Consider the following 22,116-nt stretch of genomic DNA (forward strand, 5'->3'; position numbering starts at 1 on the left):
AAGTTGCACTCGCAGTAGACATTACTTTTTTCCCTACTTTCGACCTGTCGTTCCCATCTCTCATTGCATTACGCTGAAAATTTTGTGTCCAAGTCTCTCAAGGTTCCAACAACTTCCCTTCTTTTTCCTCTTCCTTTTTTTTATTAGTCAGCTCTTCAGATCAGGCTCTGCAATTGCCTCTATCTTTCTACCCCATTTCTCCCTGCAGAGGATTCACTATAGCCATTTGCTTCAAAATTATAGTCAGTCATTTTCTGCAAATGTTCATGTACTTAAGCCACTGAAGTATCTTAGGGCGCTTTATCATTTTAAGAGCACTGAGGAAATAAAGAGAATTGCAGGTGCTGTATATACCCAGCAGGTCAAGCAGCATCTGGAGAAAGAGAGTAGTCTACAGGCGTGAGCTGGAGCTTCTAGTTTTGCCTATCACTTTCACGCACCATCCCACTCCCACTCTGACCTCTCTGTCGGCATCCTCCTGCACTGTTACAATGAGGCACAATGAAAGCTTGAGGAGCAATACTTCGTCGTCTATCTGGGAACATTACAGCCTTCAGGACTCATTGTTGAATTCTCTAACCTTACTCCCCTTACTTCCTTTCTGTCTGTATCAGCACTGACTGTTTCTGCCAGCCATCATGTTGGTTAAGTATCCCTTATTCTGTTCATATATACTGGCATGTCCCCACTGCCTGACAATACATTATACTGACAAATAACTGTCATGTGCAAGTTACTGTAACCATTAAACAACACACACAAAATGCTGGAGGAACTCAGCAGGCCAGGCAGCATCTATGGAAAAAAGTACAGTGGATGTTTTGGACGGAAACTCTTCAGCAGGACTGGAGAAAAAAAAAGCTGAGGAGTAGATTGAAAAGGTGGGGGAAGAGGAGCGATAAACGGAAGGTGATAGGTGAAACCTGGGGGGGGTGGAGAATGAAGTAAAGAGCTGGGAAGTTGATTGGTGCCATGGAAGAAAGAAAAGTGGGGGGTGCGGGGTGGAGGGTAAGGAGCACCAGAGGGAGGCAATGGGCAGGCAAAAAGATAAGGTGAGAGAGGGAAAAGGCGATGGGAAATGATGAAGGAGAGGGAGGTGTGGGCCATTACCGGAAGTTCGAGAAATCAATGTTCATGCTGCTGGGTCGGAGGCTACCCTATTGGAAAATAAGGTGTTGTTCCTCCACCCTAAGTGTGGCCTCATCAAGGCAGTGGAGGAGGCCGTGGATAGGCATATCGGAATGGGAAGTGGAATTAAAATGGGTGGCCACTGGGAGATCCCACTTTTTCAGGTGGATGGAGCAAACTTCCCGATGGCTGTGGATCAAGAGGTGTGACTTGTGGGCCAGCGCTGCTAGGACATAAGCGGGGCTCTGACCAGTCCTGGCTGGTCACCTGGGCAGGAGTGTCTGATGCTGAAAGGCCCAAAACACCCGATGACCCCAGGTTACACCACTGATATGTCCCAGAGCATCCCAGAGTGTACCTCAGCACCATGGTAAGAATATGACTGAGTGTTCTAAAGGATAGAGATGACTTTAAGTTCCACAGTTGTTCCTGTGAATACATTATTACTCTGATAGTTTAATATGTTAAATCTGATCAGCATAATCATATTAAAGAAGGGAAGGAACTGATTTTTTTTCCCCCTTTTCTAGACAATGATATTGGCTCAACAGGTCTTCCCTTTATCTTCGGTAAAGCCTGCCTGAAGAACACGTTTTCAGTAATTCTTATATTTATCTATCTGCTCTTGATGTCGGTGGCAGTGTTCCTGGCATATCAGACAATCAGTGACTACAGAGAAAAGCTGAAACATCCCGTCATGTCCGTCTCTTTTCAGGAAGTTCAGAGATATGATGCTCCTGGTGAGAATGTAGTTATTTTCTTATAAACTTGCTGATGTAAGTTATTTCTTGGCTTTTCTTGTATCTTGAAATCTCTTGATATTAATTATTCTAATTACTGATACTAAAAGCAATCTGATAATACACTTAATTAGATTCAAATCTCTGTGGCTCACTATATAATTAACATGATTTGAATCAGCTGTGCTTTGCAGAATAAATTTTTAGTTACTGATAATGTTTCCTTCATTACAAATTTAGTTTGCTTGGCTTAGTATATGAGTAAGTGCTTGTAGGTGAAAGATTGTTTTTTGCATAACATTAAAAACAAGAACGTGATCCCAGGAGGAAGTATTGGCATCTCGTGACCTGATACTCAACTATCCATTGTAGGCCGCAAAATTGTACCGTGTATGTCACCTTTTTTTTCATCTTTTTTACCCTACACAGCAGGCTGGATGAATAATTGAACATTCAATATCAACATTAATGGCTTGTTTTCTATAAAGGACTGCAATGTTCAGGGTAGACACTTCTGTTCAGCAACAATTTGGGGAGACCCTCTCTTTATCGATGTTGTTTCATCTTGGCCATTAACTTTTCTCATAACACATAACGTGTGTTTAGTTGTGCACGTTGAATGTCTAGTCATACACAACTAGAGAATTGTTCCATTGTGATACCCAGTCAGAGGTGCACTGTTAGGCGTGTGAAAGAGATATTAAGAACATAAGAAATAGGAGCAGGAGTAGGCCATCCGGCCCATCGAGCCTGCCCCACCATTCAATAAGATCATGGCAGATTTGTCCGTAAACTCAGTTCCATCTACCAGCCTTTTTCCCATAATCCTTAATTCCCCTACTATGTAAAAATCTATCTAACTGTTATCTTAAATATATTTAGTGCAGAAGCCTCAACTGCTTTCCTGGGCAGAGAATTCCACAGATACACCACTCTCTGGGAAAAACAGTTTCTTCTCATCTCCCTCCTAAATCTTCTCCCCTGAATCTTGAGGCAATGACCCCTAGTTCTAGTCTCACCTACCGACGGAAACAACTTTCCTACTTCTATCTTATCTATCCCTTTCAAAATTTTGTATGTTTCTATAAGATCCCCTCTCATAACATCAGGGTTCTTTCTGAAGGTTCACAGCTTTTTGATGAAGAACCTGAGAATTCCGTCTGTGGAGGAGATGACTCTCAGGGTTGTATATGAAATACATACTTTGATTATAAATGTACTTTGAACTTAGAATTCATGTGATAAGATGGTCCAATATGCAGTCACACCAACAAAAAGAAATTAATAACTTTTATTTATTTGCAAGTTTTTGTTCTTCCTGTGCATGTTTGACTGGACTTAACAAAAATTGCACTTTCAAAAGAAATGATTTCATTGGCTGTGATGTGCTTCGGAACAACCTCTTGCCATCTGAGATTGTCATTAAAAAGAACATTGTATTTACTCACTTATTGTTACTTATCATCGGATTCCCATATTAATTATTTCAATTCTTTTCAACTTAAAGGAGTGCTTTTAGTCTACTTAAATATGGTATAAATTGAGTACCTCCTGTGCTCTCATGATATTGTACCTTAACTGCTAATCTGGCTCCTGAACATGATGAGTAAATGGGTTTGGTAACACAATGACATTCCAGAATTGGTAGCACATGAGATGAGTCATCTGTTTTGATATTTTTATCCTAAGTTAGTCATAATCTTAATTATAGTTGTGTGATTCCTATTTAATCTCAGCAACTCTTGTCAAATCTTACATAATACAGCATTGATTACCTGTTCCTAATTGCCTTTGAATTCAACAACAGAAACAAAAAGTTACTTTTCCCAAGTAGTAAGGCTGATCAACACCTCCACTCACTAACCCACCCCTCCACACTCAACCTCTTCTCCCAACCACTACTACGTTATCAATTCCTGTCAGAGTCACCTTATGTACAGACACTCCTGTGCCTAGCGTCACGTTATGGACATACATCCAATCTTATTCACATACACTATCTCATGTATTTATATTTATTGTGTTTTTTTATTACTGTGTTTTTCTCTTAGTGTTTTTTTTTCTCTGCTGCATCACATTGGGGGTAGCAATGATTTTGTTCTTCTTTACACTTGTGTACTGGAAATGACATTAAGCAATGCTGAATCTTCAGAAGCTTTGCCTAGCAATGTGATACGACTTGCTGGGCTATTTCAGAGGGAACATACAAGATGCATAAATGTTGCCTGACCCACAAAAGAGCAGTCAATGTTTTGGGTTGAGACCCTTCATCTAAAAGGAGGGGAGATAGCTATTGTAACGAGGTGGAGGGAAAGGATGGAGTGAGAGTTGGCAAGGGTTAGGTGACTCTCAGTGATGAGAGGTGAAAGGCAGATGGTGGAGAGGGCAATGGAAATAGCACCTGGAGCTGGGAGGTGACATGTGGGAATGACAGAGCTGAAGATGAAGGATTCTGACCGAAGATGAAGGTGGAATATGAAATCAAATGTGGCCGGTTGGGAGTGGTGAGGGAGGGAAGTCAATATACGGAGAGCATAGATGATGGGCAGATGGTGAAGAAGAGAAAAGAAACGGTGATGGGTGCTGGGGTGAGTGTTGGAAGAACTGGGTAGTTCAAAGGAGGGAAAAGGGACAGAGGGAAAGCAGTTTATCAGAAACTGAAGAATTAATTGGTGATGCTGTATGACCGTAGACCACCCTGGAAGAGTATGAGATGCTAAAGTGCAAACTGGGTGACACTTCACTGAGCACAGGCGCCCACCTGTCAAGGGTTCTGGAGCTCCTAATTACTAGCAATTTTAATTATCCCCATTCCCATAGGAACATGTTTGTCCTCAGCCTCTTTTACTGCCAGGATAGGCTATATGCAAACTAGAGGAACAGATTTGCTACAGATTCTGGTATTTGCATTGTCTCCATCCTACAGGCTGTTTTCTGGAGGAACATAGTACATACAGGCAATGTAGAACATTTTGGCTCTTGGGCACTGAGCTGCTCCTCTAGTACCTGGATCAGAGGAGTATTGGTTGAAGTAGGTAGGGAGAAGAGTATAAAGTTTGAATCATTTGCAGTGGCCACCTAATGCATGTGTCTCAATCTGTCTTACAGGCATAGCTTTTTATCTTGGTGAGGCTGAGCTCCTGAGTTGCAAGCATCATTTTCATGACAGTGTTCAGTTTGTGGTGAATCCAGGCCAACCAGGGGAAGTAGATTGCATCAAGGAACATGTCAGTTACTTGGACCCTTACAGAAACCAAACACTGGTAAAGTACATTATGCACCTTTCAATTGTCGTTCATCTGCTGTACTCCATTTCCTGTCAAATCTCCTCTCTAGGTTGTATTTCTAGATTAAATTGCAAGATTAGTACATATAGAACGAATGAGAAACAAGTGGGAAGTGATGCATTGTGGGAAACCAAACCCAGGTAGGAGTTTCATAGTGAGTAGTAAGGCCCTGGTGAATATTGCAGAACAGAAGGACCTGGGTGTACAAGTATGTAGTTCCCAAAAAGCCGTGTCACAGGCAGACAGGGTGATAAAACCAGCATTAGGCAGCTGGCCTTCAATAGTCAGGGCATTGATTATGAGAACTGAGACATGTTGAAAAGATAGTTGAGAAGTTGCACCTACAGAATTGCGGGCAGATCTTTCTGACCATTCCCACTTTGCTTCTGTCTATAACAGTGTGTTCAATGGATGTAGCATTGTAGCAATGTTTTGGGAGAAACCGGTGGTAGTAGTTTACAAGGCCCAAGTATGACCTGAGTTGTAACACACTTTCTGGTTTGGGTGCCTGCAGCACTGTTTTAATCTTCTCTTGTGACTTATTTAAGCCATGCTTGTCAATGACATGTCCACAATATGAGATTTCATTCTTGGAAAAACTCACATTTCTCTCTATTTATGTCAGACCATACTCACTCAGCCTGGTAAGGGGCTCTTCATCATTTTTGCCAGTCACAATGATGTCATCGAGGTAACATTTTGTTCTTGGGATATCTTGGAGCATTTGGCCCATGCTCTTTGCCAAATTGCTGGAGCTGATGTGATGCCAAAGACGAGACAATTATACTGGAACGGTCTCTTGTGAATGCTGATTGTGAAGAATTTACTGCTTGACTTCTCAATCTCCATTTGCAGATAGGCTTGTGACAAGCCAACCTTTGAAAATCTCTTCCCACCTGCTAAAAACGTCTTCCGTTCGTGGCAGGGGCAGCACCAGGTTGATGCTCACCTTGAAATCCCCACATATATGAATAGCACCAGCCTTCCTTTTCCTGCTCATCGGGACGGTAGGCATGGTCCAATTATTCCATTCAACCTTGGAGAGAATTCCAGATGCCTCCAAGTTCTGCAGTTCAGCATCCACTTTAGGATGTAGTGCGTAAGGCACTGGATACACTTTGTGGAATCTTGGTGTTGCTGTTTCATCCAGTTCAATTCTGGCCTTCATGCCTTTGAGTTTAGACCATAAGACAAAGGAGCAGAAGTCAGCCATTCGGCCCATCAAGTCTGCTCCGCCATTTTATCAAGAGCTGATCCATTCTCCCATTTAGTCCCACTCCCCGGCCTTCTTACCACAACCTTTGATGCCCTAGCTACTCAGATATCTAACAATCTCTGCCTTAAATACACCCAATGACTTGGCCTCCACTGCTGCCCGTGGCAACAAATTCCATAAATTCACCACTCTCTGGCTAAAAAAATTTCTTCACATTTCTGTTCTGAATGGGCGCCCTTCAATCCTTAAGTCATGCCCTCTTGTACTAGACTCCCCCATCATGGGAAACAACTTTGCCACATCCACTCTGTCCATGTCTTTCAACATTCGAAATGTTTCTACGAAGTCTCCCCTCATTCTTCTAAACTCCAAGGAATACACTCCAAGAGCGGACAAACGTTCCTCATATGTTAACCCACACACATCAAAGTTGCTGGTGAACGCAGCAGGCCAGGCAGCATCTCTAGGAAGAGGTACAGTCGACATTTCGGGCCGAGACCCTCTTCTCATTCCTGGAATCATTCTAGTGAATCTTCTCTGAACCCTTTCAAACGTCAGCACATCCTTTCTTAAGTAAGGAGACCAAAACTGCCCACAGTACTCCAAGTGAGGTCTCACCAGCGCCTTATAGAGCCTCAACATCACATCCCTTCTCCTATACTCTATTCCTCTAGAAATGAATGCCAACATTGCATTCGCCTTCTTCACCACCGACTCAACCTGGAGGTTAACCTTAAGGGTATCCTGTACGAGGACTCCCAAGTCCCGTTGCATCTCAGAACTTTGAATTCTTACCTATTTAAATAATAGCCTGCCCATTTATTTCTTCTGCCAAAGTGCATAACCATACACTTTACAACATTGTATTTCATTTGCCACTTCTTTGCCCATTCTTCCAATCTATCCAAGTCTCTCTGCAGACTCTCTGTTTCCTCAGCACTACCGGCCCCTCCACCTACCTTCGTATCGTCAGCAAACTTAGCCACAAAGCCATCTATTCCATAATCCAAATTGTTGATGTACAATGTAAAAAGAAGTGGCCCCAACACGGACCCCTGTGGAACACCACTGGTAACCGGCAGCCAACCAGAATAGGATCCCTTTATGCAACACACATCAAAGTTGCTGGTGAACGCAGCAGGCCAGGCAGCATCTATAGGAAGAGGCGCAGTCGACGTTTCAGGCCGAGACCCTTCGTCAGGACTGATGTCGACGTCCTGACGAAGGGTCTCGGCCTGAAACGTCGACTGCGCCTCTTCCTATAGATGCTGCCTGGCCTGCTGCGTTCACCAGCAACTTTGATGTGTGTTGCTTGAATTTCCAGCATCTGCAGAATTCCTGTTGTTTAGGATCCCTTTATTCCCACTCTCTGTTTCCTGCCAATCAGCCAACGTTCTATCCACATATGTAACTTTCCTGTAATTCCATGGGCTCTTATCTTGTTTAGCAGCCTCATGTGAGGCACCTTGTCAAAGGCCTTCTGAAAATCCAAATATACAACATCCACTACATCTCCCTTGTAAAATCCAAATATACAACATCCACTACATCTCCCTTGTCTAGCCTACTTGTAATTTCCTCAAGAAATTGTAATAGGTTTACCAAGACCTTTCTCAAACACCTTCCTATTAGCATTAAGCAGCTGTGCCAGTCTTCGGTCAGTACTACCATTTTGGCTGCTGTTGCCTGTTGATGTCACACTGAGAACTTTGAGTGCCAGTTTAATTGGATTTTTCTCAACTAGTCACATCAGAAAAGTTCTGGCCCTCCACTTTTCAATACATAAAGCTCTATCTGTGTTTGGCTTCCACTTGTTAGTTACATTTACTTTCTGTTTGCTTTTGGGAGATACTTTTTCACCTGTGTAAGTCTTTAGCATCACTGAGGTCTTCTCTAATGATATCTTAGAAAACAGTCTGTTGTAGTTGGCCTCTAGAATTATAGACAGCTCCATTTTCTGTTTTACTCCAGACACATCTATTGTGATATAGATGATTTTGCGATCTGCTTCAGTAATACTGTGCAGTTCTAGGCGTGACATTTCACCTTTGTCAGACTCTGTTGTCTGATTCTGTTTGACATTCAGTAGCTTTATGCATTTGCTTAGTTGTTTTGTTTGAGACTTTTCACTTGGTTGTGCTTTTGTCTGCCTTGCACATGCTTTCCATGTGACCTTATATGTGACACTTTCTGCAGACTTCTTCTTTGAACCAACAGTCATTTCCATCACGGGAGGATTTGCCACATCAATACCATCTTACGCTTTTTGCATCATTCAGGGACATTTTGAGTATTCCATTTTCTAACCTTTTCTGTAATTCTGCTGCATCCGAAGCTGCAGTCTCTAACAATATTGCCATGGTCAATGCCTGTGCTAAGGTTAGGTCTCTTTCAGACAGTAGCCTCTTTTGAGTGAAACACAGAAACATAGAAAACCTACAGCACAATACAGGCCCTTCGGCCCACAAAGCTGTGCCGAACATGTCTCTACCTTAGAAATTACTAAGCTTACCTATAGCCCTCTATTTTTCTAAGTTCCATGTACCCATCCAAAAGTCTCTTAAAAGACACTATTGTATCCGCCTCCACCACCGTTGCTGGCAGCCTATTCCACGCACTCACCACTCTCTGAGTAAAAAACCTTCCCCGGACATCTCCTCTGTACCTACTCCCTAGCACCTTAAACCTGTGTCCTCTTGTGGCAACCATTTCAGCCCTGGGAAAAAGCCTCTGACTATCTACACGATCACGCCTCTCATCATCTTATACACTTCTATCAGGTCACCTCTCATCCTTTGTCACCCCAAGGAGAAAAGGCCGAGTTCACTCAACCTTTTCTCATAAGGTATGCTCCCCAATCCAGGCAACATCCTCGAAAGTCTCCTCTGCACACTTTCTATGGCTTCTACATCCTTCCTGTAGTGAGGCGACCAGAACTTTCTTTGGGAGGTGGGCGGGGGTATGGTTTTTTCCCCCTCAGAAGCTATTTTCAAATTTTTAGCCAACTTGTTGCTTGGTTACCAATTCTCAAGGTTTATGGGTTGGTTTTAACTTACATTTTAACCCTTCCTTTAAATAATATTAAAAATGGACCAAACTATTAATTTACTCAGTTTTATCATGAAAGGGTTAAATCACCCTGTTAAACGTAATAAGATTTTTGCTTATTTTAGGAAATTTAAGGTCCCTATTATTTTTTTATAAGAAACTCACATACGCAAATGTGATAATTTATGTTTTTTTAGCTGTTGGAATGGACTTTGTTTTCATTCTTCTTTTCAGGCCAAATCTAGAGGAGTTTCAATTCTTACAGATAATAAACTTTCCATTGTCCAACATAAAGTAGTGTCTGATACCAATGGATGTTTTGTTCTAGTTTCAGGAAAATTAGATATTAAATTTATAGTATTTGCCAATGTGCTTGCCCCAAATGTAGATGATCCAGGATTCTTTGAGCTTTTTTTTTCATTTTTACCAGATCTGAGTCTTTATTCTCTGGTGAAGGGAGGAGATTTTAACTGTTGGCTAGACTCAATTTTAGACCGATCATATTCTAAACCAGTGTCTCTTAATAAATCAGCTCTGTTTATTCAATATTTTTTATTGAAATGTGGTATTGTTGATGTTTGATTTTTTTATATCCTTTAGCTAGGGAGTACTCATTTTTTTCCCATGTTCATCATACATATTCCAGGATAGATTTTTTTTTATTGATAGATGATTTCATCAGTTCATTCCTGTGAATATAAAGAGATTGCTGTCTCGGATCATGCTCCTGTATTTCTATCTTTAAATCTCCCTGGTCTTCCTCAAACAAACAGATTTTGGCATTTTAATACAACTTTGTTATCTGATAAGGAATTTAAAAAATTTCTGGAGAGGCATATTATTTTGTTTTTTGAAGAGAATAAACAGGAAGAGACTTCTAATCTTATTGTATGGAATACTTTCAAGGCTTATATTAGAGGACAAATTATTTCTTGTACTGCGAGTGTTAAGAATAAAGCTGATAAAGAAAGAACTGAATTAGCCAATCAATTGAAACAATTAGATCAAAAATATGTTATAGCTTCAGATCTTGTTTTATATAAAAGATGTGTTGAAGTTAAAACTAAATATGATTGTCTGTTAACCTATCCTTCTCAGGAGATATCAGAATGTGTGATATCCTTAGGTGCTGAGAAGGCCATCGATTGGGTTGAATGGAATTATTTATTTAAAACCTTAGAAAAATTTAATTTTGGACCGGATTTTATTCAATGGATTAAATTACTTTATCTATCTCCTTCTGCTTGGGTCCTTACTAGTTTTCAAAATTCCAAACCATTTAAACTTTACCACGGAACTAGACAAGGTTGTCCGTTGAGTCCTTTGCTCTTTGATTTAGCTTTAGAACCCTTAGTCATTGCTTTTCGAGAATGCAATGATGTCTGTGGTATTTAAGGAGAGGTATTACTCACAAAATCTTGCTTTACACTGATGATATATTGCATATATTGCTTTTTATCTCTAATGTTGAGATCTTGTTATCTTGCGTACTTTCTTTACTCTCCCGTTTTAGCCAGTTTTCAGGACATAAATTGAACCTACATAAGAGTGAATTATTTTCTTTAAATAATTTGGTATCAATTAATACTAATCTCCCTTTTAAAATTGTAAGGAATCAACTTAGTTATTTGGGTGTAATAGTCACGAAGAATTACAAACACCTGTTTAAAGAAAACTTTCTTACTTTATTGAACCACGTAAAAAGGATATCATTAAATTGGTCACCTCTTTCAATATCATTGGATGAATTAATTCTATTAAAATGAATATTCTACCTAAATTTATATATCTTTTTCAGGCTTTACCCGTTTTTATTCCGAAATCCTTTTCTGACTCTCTTGATTCTACTTTATCCTCTTCTATATGGAAAAATAAACATCTTGGATTAAATAGTTAATTTCAAAAATCTAAAAAGTCTGGAGGTTTAGCCTTACCTAATTTTAGGTTTTAATACTGGGCAGTTAATATATGATATCTTACGTTTTGGCTATATTATATTAATCGTGTAGACTGTCCGGTATGGGTTTCTTTAGAAGCTAACTCTGTTAATAAATCTTCTATTATTTCTCTTCTTGGATCCTCACTTCCTTTATTTGTAAGTAAACTAACTGATAATTTAATAGTTAAACATACTCTGAGGATCTGGATACAATTTAGAAAACACTTTGGTTTATTGAGATTTTCCCTTTCAAGTCCCACTTATTTAAAAAAATTTTTAAACCCTCCATGACTGATTTAGCTTTTAAAGAATGGCACAGGTTGGATATTAAATGTTTTTGGGATCTGTTTGTTGGAGGAAATCTTTTTTCATTTGAGCAATTATCAGCTAAATATTGCTTACTCAAAACTCACTTTTTTAGATATTTACAAATCAGAGACTTTTTAAGATCTCAATTATGCACATTTCCTATAAGCTCAGATAAGAGTTTACTAGACGTAATTTTCAATTTGACGCCTTTTCATAATGGTTCAATATCTAATATTTATGGCATGTTACTGGAGACGAGGAATGTTCCTTTAGACAAAATTAAGAATCTCTGGGAACAAGATTTACAGACATCAATATCTGAGGAAACTTACAATGAAGTTTTTAAACTGGTTAATACTTCATCAATACTTCATCGTTATGTGCTCGCCATTCCCTCATACAATTTAAGGTGGTACATAGAGCTCATATGACTAAGGATAAGCTAGCTTATTTTTATTTGGATATATCTCCCTACTGTGACAGATGTAATAATGGAGAAACTTCATTAACTCATATGTTTTGGACTTGTCCGAGTCTTGAAAAATATTGGAAGGAAGTTTTTCGAACTTTTTCTTTATTTTTCAAAGTCAATTTTAAACCTAATCCTCTGACGGCCCTATTTGGTATTGTTGCAGGACAAGATATCAAGCTGAAGACATCTGATTTACATATTTTGGCCTTTAGCTCTCTTATAACTAGGAGGGCGCTTTTGTTTAAATGGAAAGATATTTTTCCTCCTACTCATGCTCAATGGTTATGCGACATTATGTCATGCTTAGATTTAGAGAAGATTCGTTGTTCAATTTCTGAATCTCGTCAAGACTTTCAAACATTGTGGGGACCTTTTCTGAATTTTTTTCAAAACCTTCAAGTCGTTGTTTAAATTCAGATATCGGCTATTATTATTTTTTATTATATGAGAAGGTATTTTACCTTTTTTCCTCCTTAATAAACAGCTTTGGTCTTGGTGGGGTTAGATTCTTTTTTTTGTAATAAATTAGTATATTTCAATATAACTATTGATTAACTTACATGAATATGGGGTAATGAGATTGTTATTATGAATAGATATAATGTAATTGGTAGTTTTAAAAATCTTTTGTGACCTTTTATATATACTTACTTGTACTCTGTATTCTTCTATGTAGAAACTAATAAAAATATTGGAAAGAGAAGAATTCAGCAGGTCTTTCACTGTGTACTGTGCTGTACTCGCGCCTTTGTTAGTGTCCGTGATGGCTTTCTTGTGCTGTTTAACTCTTGCTGTTTCATCCTATAGCTATTGATGCAGTTCATGATATATTCTGGCATTCAGGTTTGTAGTCATTGCCAATTTGTTGAGTCTGTGCAAAACTACGTGTCGATTAAATGAAAGCACACATGCAGGAGATGGCCTTAACTGGTGTATTCACATTGTAGTGAGAGAGAGAGAGAGAGAGAACAATGTGCATAAATAGACAACAGTGCATGCACAGACAACAGATCAATATATGGTACTAAGGGGTGGGGGGGTGGGTATCATTGCTCTCAAAGAAATGGGTCCATACATCACAAACAGTGGCAAATGAAACGAGCTTGGATGGGCACTGATGAATTGGGCCAACGGCCTTTCTTTTTGTTACATTACTGTGTGACTCTAGCAGCTGATTCATCATATTTGAGCTTAAGCATGATGGCTACCACTGTTCGTCTCTTCCCCAACCTGTTCTCCTATCATATGCCAACTTATGCTGCTTGGAAAATTTGGCAATTTTGAATTCAATTTGTCGTGTTTCTCCTCATTTGTAGAAATCAGCCCTGGTTATCCGTGGACCCCAAGATGTGAGAAAGAAGGAGCTGGTGTTCTTGCAATTCCATCTCAATGAAACAGAAGAGTATTTCAGTGCAATTGGTTATCTCTTATTCGCTTCATTTGATGAGTTTCGGGAGAGGTGAGAAACTAGGGAAGGAACTTTAATTCTGTGGATTGATGTGGCTGAGTGGAAAGACTTAATACTTTGTTGGTGCCTACTGATTGTTACCTAAAACATTTTAAATGAAGTAAATGTTTATCAAATGCTTATCACACAACTGTGTGACCAGGTTCTGCCCTAACTCCTACAAGTTTGCAGATGACACCACCATCGTGGGCTGAATCTCAAAGAACAACGAGTTGGAGTTCAGGAAGGAGATAGAGAGCTTAGTGACATGGTGTCATGACAATAATCTTTCCCTCAGTGTCAGGTATACAAAAGAGCTGGTGTTTGACTACTGGTACGGGGCAGTGCATATTCTGCTGTTTATATCAATGGTACTGAGCTGAGAGGTTTGAAAGCTTCAAGTTCATATGAGTGAACATCATCAATTCAACCAAATAGACACTCAGCCAAGAAAAGTGTACTTCTTCAGAAGGCTAAAGAAATTTTTGCATGTCCCCTTTGACCCTTGTCACTTTGTCTAATACTTCATACAGCCAACACCATTAAAGACCCCATACGTCCCAGGCATTCTCTCTTCTCCCCACTCCCATCAAGCAGAAAACCCAACAGCCTGAGAGCAGTACCAACAAGCTCAATATGAGCTCCTGTCTTGCAGGCAAGACTATTGAAAATCCCCTAGTATGATAAGCTGGACCCTTGACTTCACAGTCTATGTTCTTATGACCTTGCTATTGTCTGCCCACACTGCACTTTCTCTGTCACTGTAACATTTAATTCTGCATTCTGCTATTGTTTTATCTTGTACTCACACAATGTACTGTGATAGAGCTGATCTGAATGCAAGCCAAGTTTTTCACTGTACTTCGGTACATGTGATAATAATAAAGTGATTTACCATTTTAAATTATAGATCAGTGTTTGCCTTTCATGCAAAGTCAACTGGACTTACTTTGAATAAAAACAGAAAATGCTGGACACAATGAGTTGATGTGGCAGTATCTCTGTGAAAAGATAAACGGGGTATTGGTTTAGATCTGAGGCCTTTCTTCAAAATTGGCAAAGGATGTACACAAAAATGGATGGATCCACAGTAGGAAAAAGTAAGCTTAGTGTGGAAAAGGGTTGCTGAAACAATAGGTTTTCTGAGAAAGATTTGCTTGTGGATGGTGGTCAGCAGAAAGAAATGGGCATATGGGGTGGGGGACTACAGAGCTGGAAGCTGCGGAGCTAAGATCTCCCAAAGAAGTGAGGCTTGTGACTGTCTGGGAGCGGTGGAGGGCATCAGAGGGGTTATGGATGTAAGTGGAAAGGAAATTTAAATGTAGTTATTCAAGCTTATTTGGTTACCTGGTTACAAATACAAATAGTATTCATCAGTTTAGTATCAGCAGATGACATGGAAATTCAAAATCTGTGTTGCCATTTGTATTATTGTCTGAGTTTTGATAATACAGAAACTTATCTTTTTTGGGACATAAATGGATAGATTGAAGAGAATTACATAACTGATATTGCTTAGAAATGTGATTTTTCTGGCATACTGGTCAGTCCTACTTTTAATTCACTACACACTCCAATTTACCTAATCTCATCAGTATAACCTTTATCCCTCATGTTTAGATACAGCTTCCACTTAAACCTTTTAATGAAAATGCTGCCTATGATGTTCAGTGTGGGCAGGGCACTGTCAGCTGTTCTACTGTTTTATTTTAAAAGCAGTACTGATGCCTGATCACTGACACTATTACTTTTGTTTGGCGGTAGAATGGTATCTTTTTTTGCCAGATTATTACTGTCAAATTTAAAAGTGACAGTGCTAAACTTTTGTAACATCGTCGCTGAATCCTGATGTTCTGCAATATGTTGCACATGATTATAACCCATTTTGAAAACCAAACATTGACACCTGGCATTTGTCTTTCAGTCCTGACAAAGCACAGTTCATGCAGGACTGTGAACGTTCTTACTCCATCTGGACTTTTTCCGGTGGTTTCCGAACATGGGTCAAGATGTCTCTGGTAAAAACGACAGAGGAAGATCGAAGTGAAACAGTGGAATTCAGACAAGAGGTATGGTGAACATTGTGTGAAGGGCATGGATAGATCTGTGTTGCAACAATGCCACAGATTGTTATCATTTCTTTGTGGGGTTTTGTTACATGAATAAATGTGAAACTTATTTCTTGACTATAAATCAGTAAATTGGATTGTAACCATCTTCCTTTCCATTTATTGTCTGAAATCTCCTTTTAGCTCCTGACAACCTATTATTATGAACCAAACAAGCAGGGGAGTCGTAATTATTAATACATTGGTATATTTAGTCTTTGCTATGTTCCCTGTAAGGAAAGAAAAGTCACTAATGAGAAGAAAGTTGAAAGTTAACCAGCTAAAACTAGCAGCTATCTAACTGATGAGAGAATAGATTGAGTGTGTGGCAGAATAGGAGGAGCTGATAGAATTAATAATCACATGATGTCAGAATAGCTTTGAGAGGAAGGCAGTCAAGTTGAGATCGTTAAAAGGGAAATAGTACCAGAGTGTGACGTAGCATAAAACCAAGAGAAGAACGTGAACATCCAGATGGAAGGCAGGACATGAATTTGGATATGGATTGGGAAGGTTTACAAGGGTTTTGTAAACAGGCTTGAGGTGACTCAGAACAGCATTTTTGAAAGCTGAGGGTGTAACAAGGTATTAGTAATGGTTTCAGTGGTAAAGAGAAGAAAAGTGAGAATAATATTTGAAAATACTTTTTTAGACTTGGACAATAATACCAAAAGTTAGAGGAACAGAATTAGGTTATTCAGCTCACAGCTGATTCTTTTCCTCATTCTTCTGCCTTATCTTTGTAACACCTAACTCCTCAAGAACCTATCAATCTTTGTCTTAAATACAGGTAAATGACTTTGCCTCCACAGCCCTTCATGGCAACAAATTCCCCAGATTCACCATGCTCTGGTTAAAGAAATTCCTCCTTATCTCTGTTCTAATGGGACATTGCTTTGGCTGTTTTGGCTTCAGATCCTAAACTCTCCTACTAGTGGAAACATCCTTTCCACATTCACAGTCTACCTAGGCCTTTCAGAGTTGCGTAGGTTTCAAAAAGATCCTCCCTCATCCTTGACTTCCATTGAGTACAGGCCCATAGCCATCAAACATTCCTCACACACTAAACCTTTTATCCACAGGATTATTCTTGTAACCCATTTCTGGACCCCTTTCAGGGCAAGCATAACCTTCCTTACAATCCTTGTGGCCCAATATTGCTCGTGATATTCTAATTGTGGTTGACAAACACATTATACAGCCTCAGCAGTACATCCTTGCTTTTATATTCTAGTTCTCTACAAATAAATGCAACATTGTATTTGCTGCTTTTACTATCAACCAATCCTGAAAATTAACCTAAGGGAATGCTGATGTAGGACTCTCAAGTTCCTTCATGCCTTCGGTTTCTAAATTCCCTCCTGTTTATAAATTAATCTACACCTTTATTCTTCTTCCCAAAGTGTCACACCCAACATTTCTCAATGCAGTATTCCATCTGCCACTTCTTTGCCCACTCTCCTAGCCTGTCTAGGCCCTTCTGTAGAATCATTGCCTCTACATCACTACCCGTCCCTCTGTTTGGTTCCCTTGGGAGTCCTAGACTTAGTGAGGATGAATAGGCTCCTATATTTTCCACAGAAGCTGCCTAACCAGCTGAGTATTTCCTGCATTTTTGTTTTATTCCAAATTTACAGCACTTGCACAGTTTTGCTTTTAGTAAACATACTTAAACCCACTTTATCCAGATGTGTTCATATTTTGATGTAGAAAATCAAAAAAACTGCAGAGGCTGGAAAGAAACAGAAAATGTTGAAAAACAGAAAATAAGTCAGCAGGTCAGGCAGAATCTGTAATAGGAGAAACAGTTACTTTATTGGGTCCTCGACACTTAGGGAGCTTTCCAGCATTTTTGATTTGAATTTTATTCTAAACAAGGCTTTTTATGTTCACACAGTCCACTCTTGTGAGATATAACAACCGTCAGCATGGTTCTGAACAGAATGGCCAGCGGTTCTTCATTGTTTTTGAATGGAAGGATCCGTTCATTCAGGAAGTCCAAGATGTAAGTGGGATTATCTTTCACTGCCGATCTGTGTATGTTAATTGGCTGAGTGACTGGAGAATTATGTGACAGCCCCACACTGTACCAGTGTGGTAATACATTAGAAAAAGCTGACAAGGACCATCTGGGTCATCTCAGGTGGCATTAGCAATGTCTATATTGTTTCTACATTTGAGCATCTCCTCCTTTAATTAAGATAAATATTATTGTTTCAATGATAAAATGCAATCAAATAATTTCTCAAGGGGTAATGGATTGATATAGATCAGCAGATGACTTGGGCTTGTGATATTTAAGGTATAAATCTTCCAGTCATGAAATGTGAGTATCACTCACAACACGCTGGAGGAACTCAGTAGGTCGGGCAGCATCTGTGGAAAAGACTGGTCGATGTTTCGGGCCGGAACCCTTTGTCAGGACTGTAGGGGGAAGGGGAAGAGGCCCTATAAAGAAGGTGGGGGGAGGGTGGGAAGGAGAAGGCTGGTAGGTTCCAGGTGAAAAACCAGTAAGGGGAAAGTTAAAGGGGTGGGGGAAGGGAGGCAGGGAGGTGATAGGCAGGAAAGGTGAAGAAAGAATAGGGGAAAACACAATGGGTAGTAGAAGGAGGCAGAACCATGAGGGAGGTGATAGGCAGCTGGGGGAGGGGGCACAGTGACATAGGGATAGGGGAAGGGAGGAGGAGGGAATTACCAGAAGTTGGAGAATTCTATGTTCATACCAAGGGGCTGGAATTTCATGTACTTTAGGAAAATAGTGTATTTTCCTGTACTTTATGCAGTTAATAATCACAAATATAAATCTGAACTTGTTTGGATTAATTATCCTTTGACCATTTGCAGATAGTCACAGCTAATCAATGGAATACAATTGCCATTCTGTGTGGTGTTTTCTTGGCTTTATTCAAGGCAGCAGAGTTTGCAAAACTTAGTATTAAATGGATGATTAAAATTAAAAAGAGACAGCAAAAACGCAAGGCCCAGGAACTGAACCAGATAAGTTGAACAAAGGCTGCAATTTGAGCCCTTTGAAGGTATGCATTTCTGATCCATTCTTTTCTCTCCACACAGTACATTCTGTGGAAGCTAAAAATTATGACTGCCAACGGTTTTTATGTGATTATAATTAATATGATGGAATTGGATATTTTAGGCTTGTAGAATTAAAACATTTTATTTTCATTGTCAAATTGTCTGAACTTGGGTAATCACAAAATAGCATACCACAGCATTGTACATGTAAGTTCCTTGAGTCTTTTTTTGGAGTGTGGTTCCCTATGTGTTAAAATATATTTCTAAGACAGTTATGCCATTGGGCAAATGTTTCTGTCTAACTGTGCAACTATTGTCTTATTGATTCTTGACCAATGCTTGACGTCAACATCCACTGTTGACATTCATGTTATTGATGTGAAATTCAAAGCAATGCTCAGACATTGCAATATACTTGAACGTGGTGGCAGTAAATAAATTGTGAGGGGTCTGTGCAAGATTAATATTTATATGCTGCTAGTGGTTACAGTGTATGTGCACTGTAGTTTGCAGTATATGATAAATGGTTGTTGAATTCATCTCTAACTTCTTTATAAATAAGTTCAGTTACATCTACACACTGCCAATAATTTAAAGTTGCTATTTTCTATGTAAATTGGAAATACAACTCAAGAATGGGATCTATGTACTTTAGGAATCATGACAGTTTTAAGCAATTATTAGAGGGAATTGAATATTTTGGTAGAAGGGAAATACAGTTTGGAGCATCTGGAAGATCCCTACATTAATAAGCTCACTTTAAAATGTTTTGAATAAAATGTGATGAAAACAGTGAGATGCTAAATTTTTCATAGCCATGTATTATGTCTTCATGTGTTAAATGAACTTATTCCTGTTTTGGCTGTCTTCCTCTCATTTTAACAAGAATTTGATGAAAAAATTAATTTCAGGGGAATTTTATTTCATTTCTTTCGACAATTTATAAATCTCTGACTCTGGCATAAATATGTGGAACCCCAGTGATGATACTACCTAGTTGTCTCAGATCAGGGTAGGATTCCTGATTAAAACACTACGATAGGAACCTATGGCACGTATAAGCCTCAACAGGCTGTGTTGACCACCTGCTCCATTGGAGGGAGGCAGAAAAAAGCCTGTGCATTCCTATCTCTTCCCTAAATTGTCAGCATACTGAAGGTACAGTCCTGCTCTTTAGTGGGAAAAGAAAGCTTATAAAAGATCATAGGCATTCAGTGCAGAACCCAGGTTTGGTTTTACCTGGGTTGCATTCAATTCCCTTAAACAGTTTCACACTTTGTTGCAGTCATCAACTGTTCAAACTAATGTCAATGCAGTAAAATTGTAGAGGTTTTTATCTGTGACAAGATAAATTGTTGGTTATTAAATATCAAAAGACATGCCTTTGTTAAAAGGGAATTTAACAACTGAGTGCTTCAAGGAAATGACAGAATTAATGGAGTAAAATTGCTGTGCATATGGATTTTTTAGGCATTTTAGGGCATTTAATTAATTGCCACAGATTAGGATTAATGGGATAGTGTAGCATAAAATCAAAGATTAGGATTGGTTGTTTATCAGGTTGGAATGAAGTTTACAGCAAGTTTAACTTCAGGTAAGCGTTATGGACAAAAGGTAGAGAGCCAGTTATAGGCTTGGATTTGAGAATCCAGAATATAATCTTAAAACATGCAAATGATTTACAATTTGGAAATGTAGTAAGAATAGAAGTAGACTTCTATGGGACATACAAACTGATGAAATGGACTGATGTATGGCAGATGAAATGAAAGTAGACAAATAATGAAGTTAATCACTTTGGAAGAAAAGCTACTATTACACTATATAATTTAAAGATGCCAAAGGACAAAAACTGGAGGATTATAGACACAAATATCTGAAGATGGTAGTAAAGTGTTGGATTGAAGTGCTGTTGTTATATAAATATTCTAGATTTCCAGTTAAAACATTAGAAAATCTAGAACCAAATATTACCAGAAATTTAAACAATTTTCCCTTCAATAACAAACACAATTTATGGCTAAATAACAAAAATGTCAAAATGCTCTTCAGTAGTGAGTTCATGCCAAACTACATTCAATACTAGGGTGGATGAACAATTGCCTCAAGGAGGTGGATTTCAGGGAAGATCTAAAGATAACTGGGAGGATAGAAAGTAGATATTTTTAGGAAGAGAATTCCAAAGCTTAGGGCTTGGCTACTGAATTAAGTAACTTAATCATGCACTATCCTACAAATCTTATTTTATTGGTCTCTTTTGCTAGATAAAATTCAAGCAATATTTATGCTGGACAATATTTTTATGTCAGAGCATTAACAAACATTTGTGATAGATTCACTGTGTTTGCAGGTACTTACATCTGGATACCAGAATCTGTAATTTCACTTTATCATGATGGTAGTTATTCAATACAATTATGGGAGTAAGTTGAAGGCACCACGTACTTTTAAATTATGAACCAGTCACATTGGATTTTTGATTCACTCCCTGAAAAATAGAATTAAAAATTACCATTTCTTGATGGGCTCTTTTATAGACGATCAAAGTACATTAGCTTTATTTATTTAGATATACAATGCGGAATAGCCCGTCCACCCCTTTGAGTCACGGCACCCAGCAACCCCTTATAATCCTGATTTAACCCTAATCTAATCACGGGATAATTTACAATGACCAATTAACCTGTCCAGTTTGTGTTTGGACTGTGGGAGGAGAGCTGAGGACCCAGAGAAAACCCATGTATTCCACGGTGAGGATGTATGGAGACTCCTTACAGAGGTCACTGCGGTTGAACTCTGAACGCCAACTCGACTTGTAATGGCATCATGCTAAACACTATGCTGCCTTGGCACCTATGATGTGATTCATCATACACTTATCATCCATTGCCATAAGTCAGTACACTCAGTGGCCTGTTTATTAGGTGCCTCCTGTACCTAATAAAGTGGCCAATGAATGTTTGTTTGTGGTTTTCTGCCGCTATAGCCCATCCATTTCAAACTTTGACTTGTCCATTCAGAGATGCCCTCTGCACACCACTGTTGTAAAGCATGGTCATTTGAGTTACTGTCGCCTTTGTTAGCTTGAGCCAGCCTGGCCATACTCCTTTTCACCCACAGAAATGCTGCTCACTGGATGTTTTTTGTGTGCATTGCACCATTCTCTGTAAACTCCAGAAGAGTCTGTTGTGTGTGAGATCAGCAGTTTCTGAGATACTCATACCACCCCCACTGGCCACAACAATCATTCCACGGTTAAAGTCACTGAGATCACAACTCTTCCCTATTCTGATGTTTGGTCTGAACAACTGAACCTCTTCTTCTTAAACTGCTTTTTATTGGTGGTTGGCAGACTAACTAAAAAGGTGCCATCTACTGAACTGGAGTGG

General features: G+C 39.1%; 1 protein-coding gene across 1 annotated transcript in view; it reads left to right on the forward strand.

The window, feature by feature from the left end:
* The window catches only part of pacc1 (proton activated chloride channel 1), a 43,132-nt gene that overhangs the window by 11,024 nt on the left and 9,992 nt on the right, over positions 1-22,116 (forward strand). Inside the window, exons 4-9 of the mRNA XM_063055822.1 lie at positions 1,659-1,868; positions 4,977-5,131; positions 13,456-13,598; positions 15,511-15,655; positions 17,592-17,699; positions 18,539-18,729. Of these exons, the coding sequence (XP_062911892.1) occupies positions 1,659-1,868; positions 4,977-5,131; positions 13,456-13,598; positions 15,511-15,655; positions 17,592-17,699; positions 18,539-18,700 (923 nt within the window). The 3' untranslated portion in view covers positions 18,701-18,729. The remainder of the gene's footprint in view (positions 1-1,658; positions 1,869-4,976; positions 5,132-13,455; positions 13,599-15,510; positions 15,656-17,591; positions 17,700-18,538; positions 18,730-22,116) is intronic.

The sequence above is a fragment of the Mobula hypostoma genome, chromosome 8 (assembly GCF_963921235.1).
Source record: "Mobula hypostoma chromosome 8, sMobHyp1.1, whole genome shotgun sequence".
Classification (NCBI taxonomy): Eukaryota; Metazoa; Chordata; class Chondrichthyes; order Myliobatiformes; family Myliobatidae; genus Mobula; species Mobula hypostoma.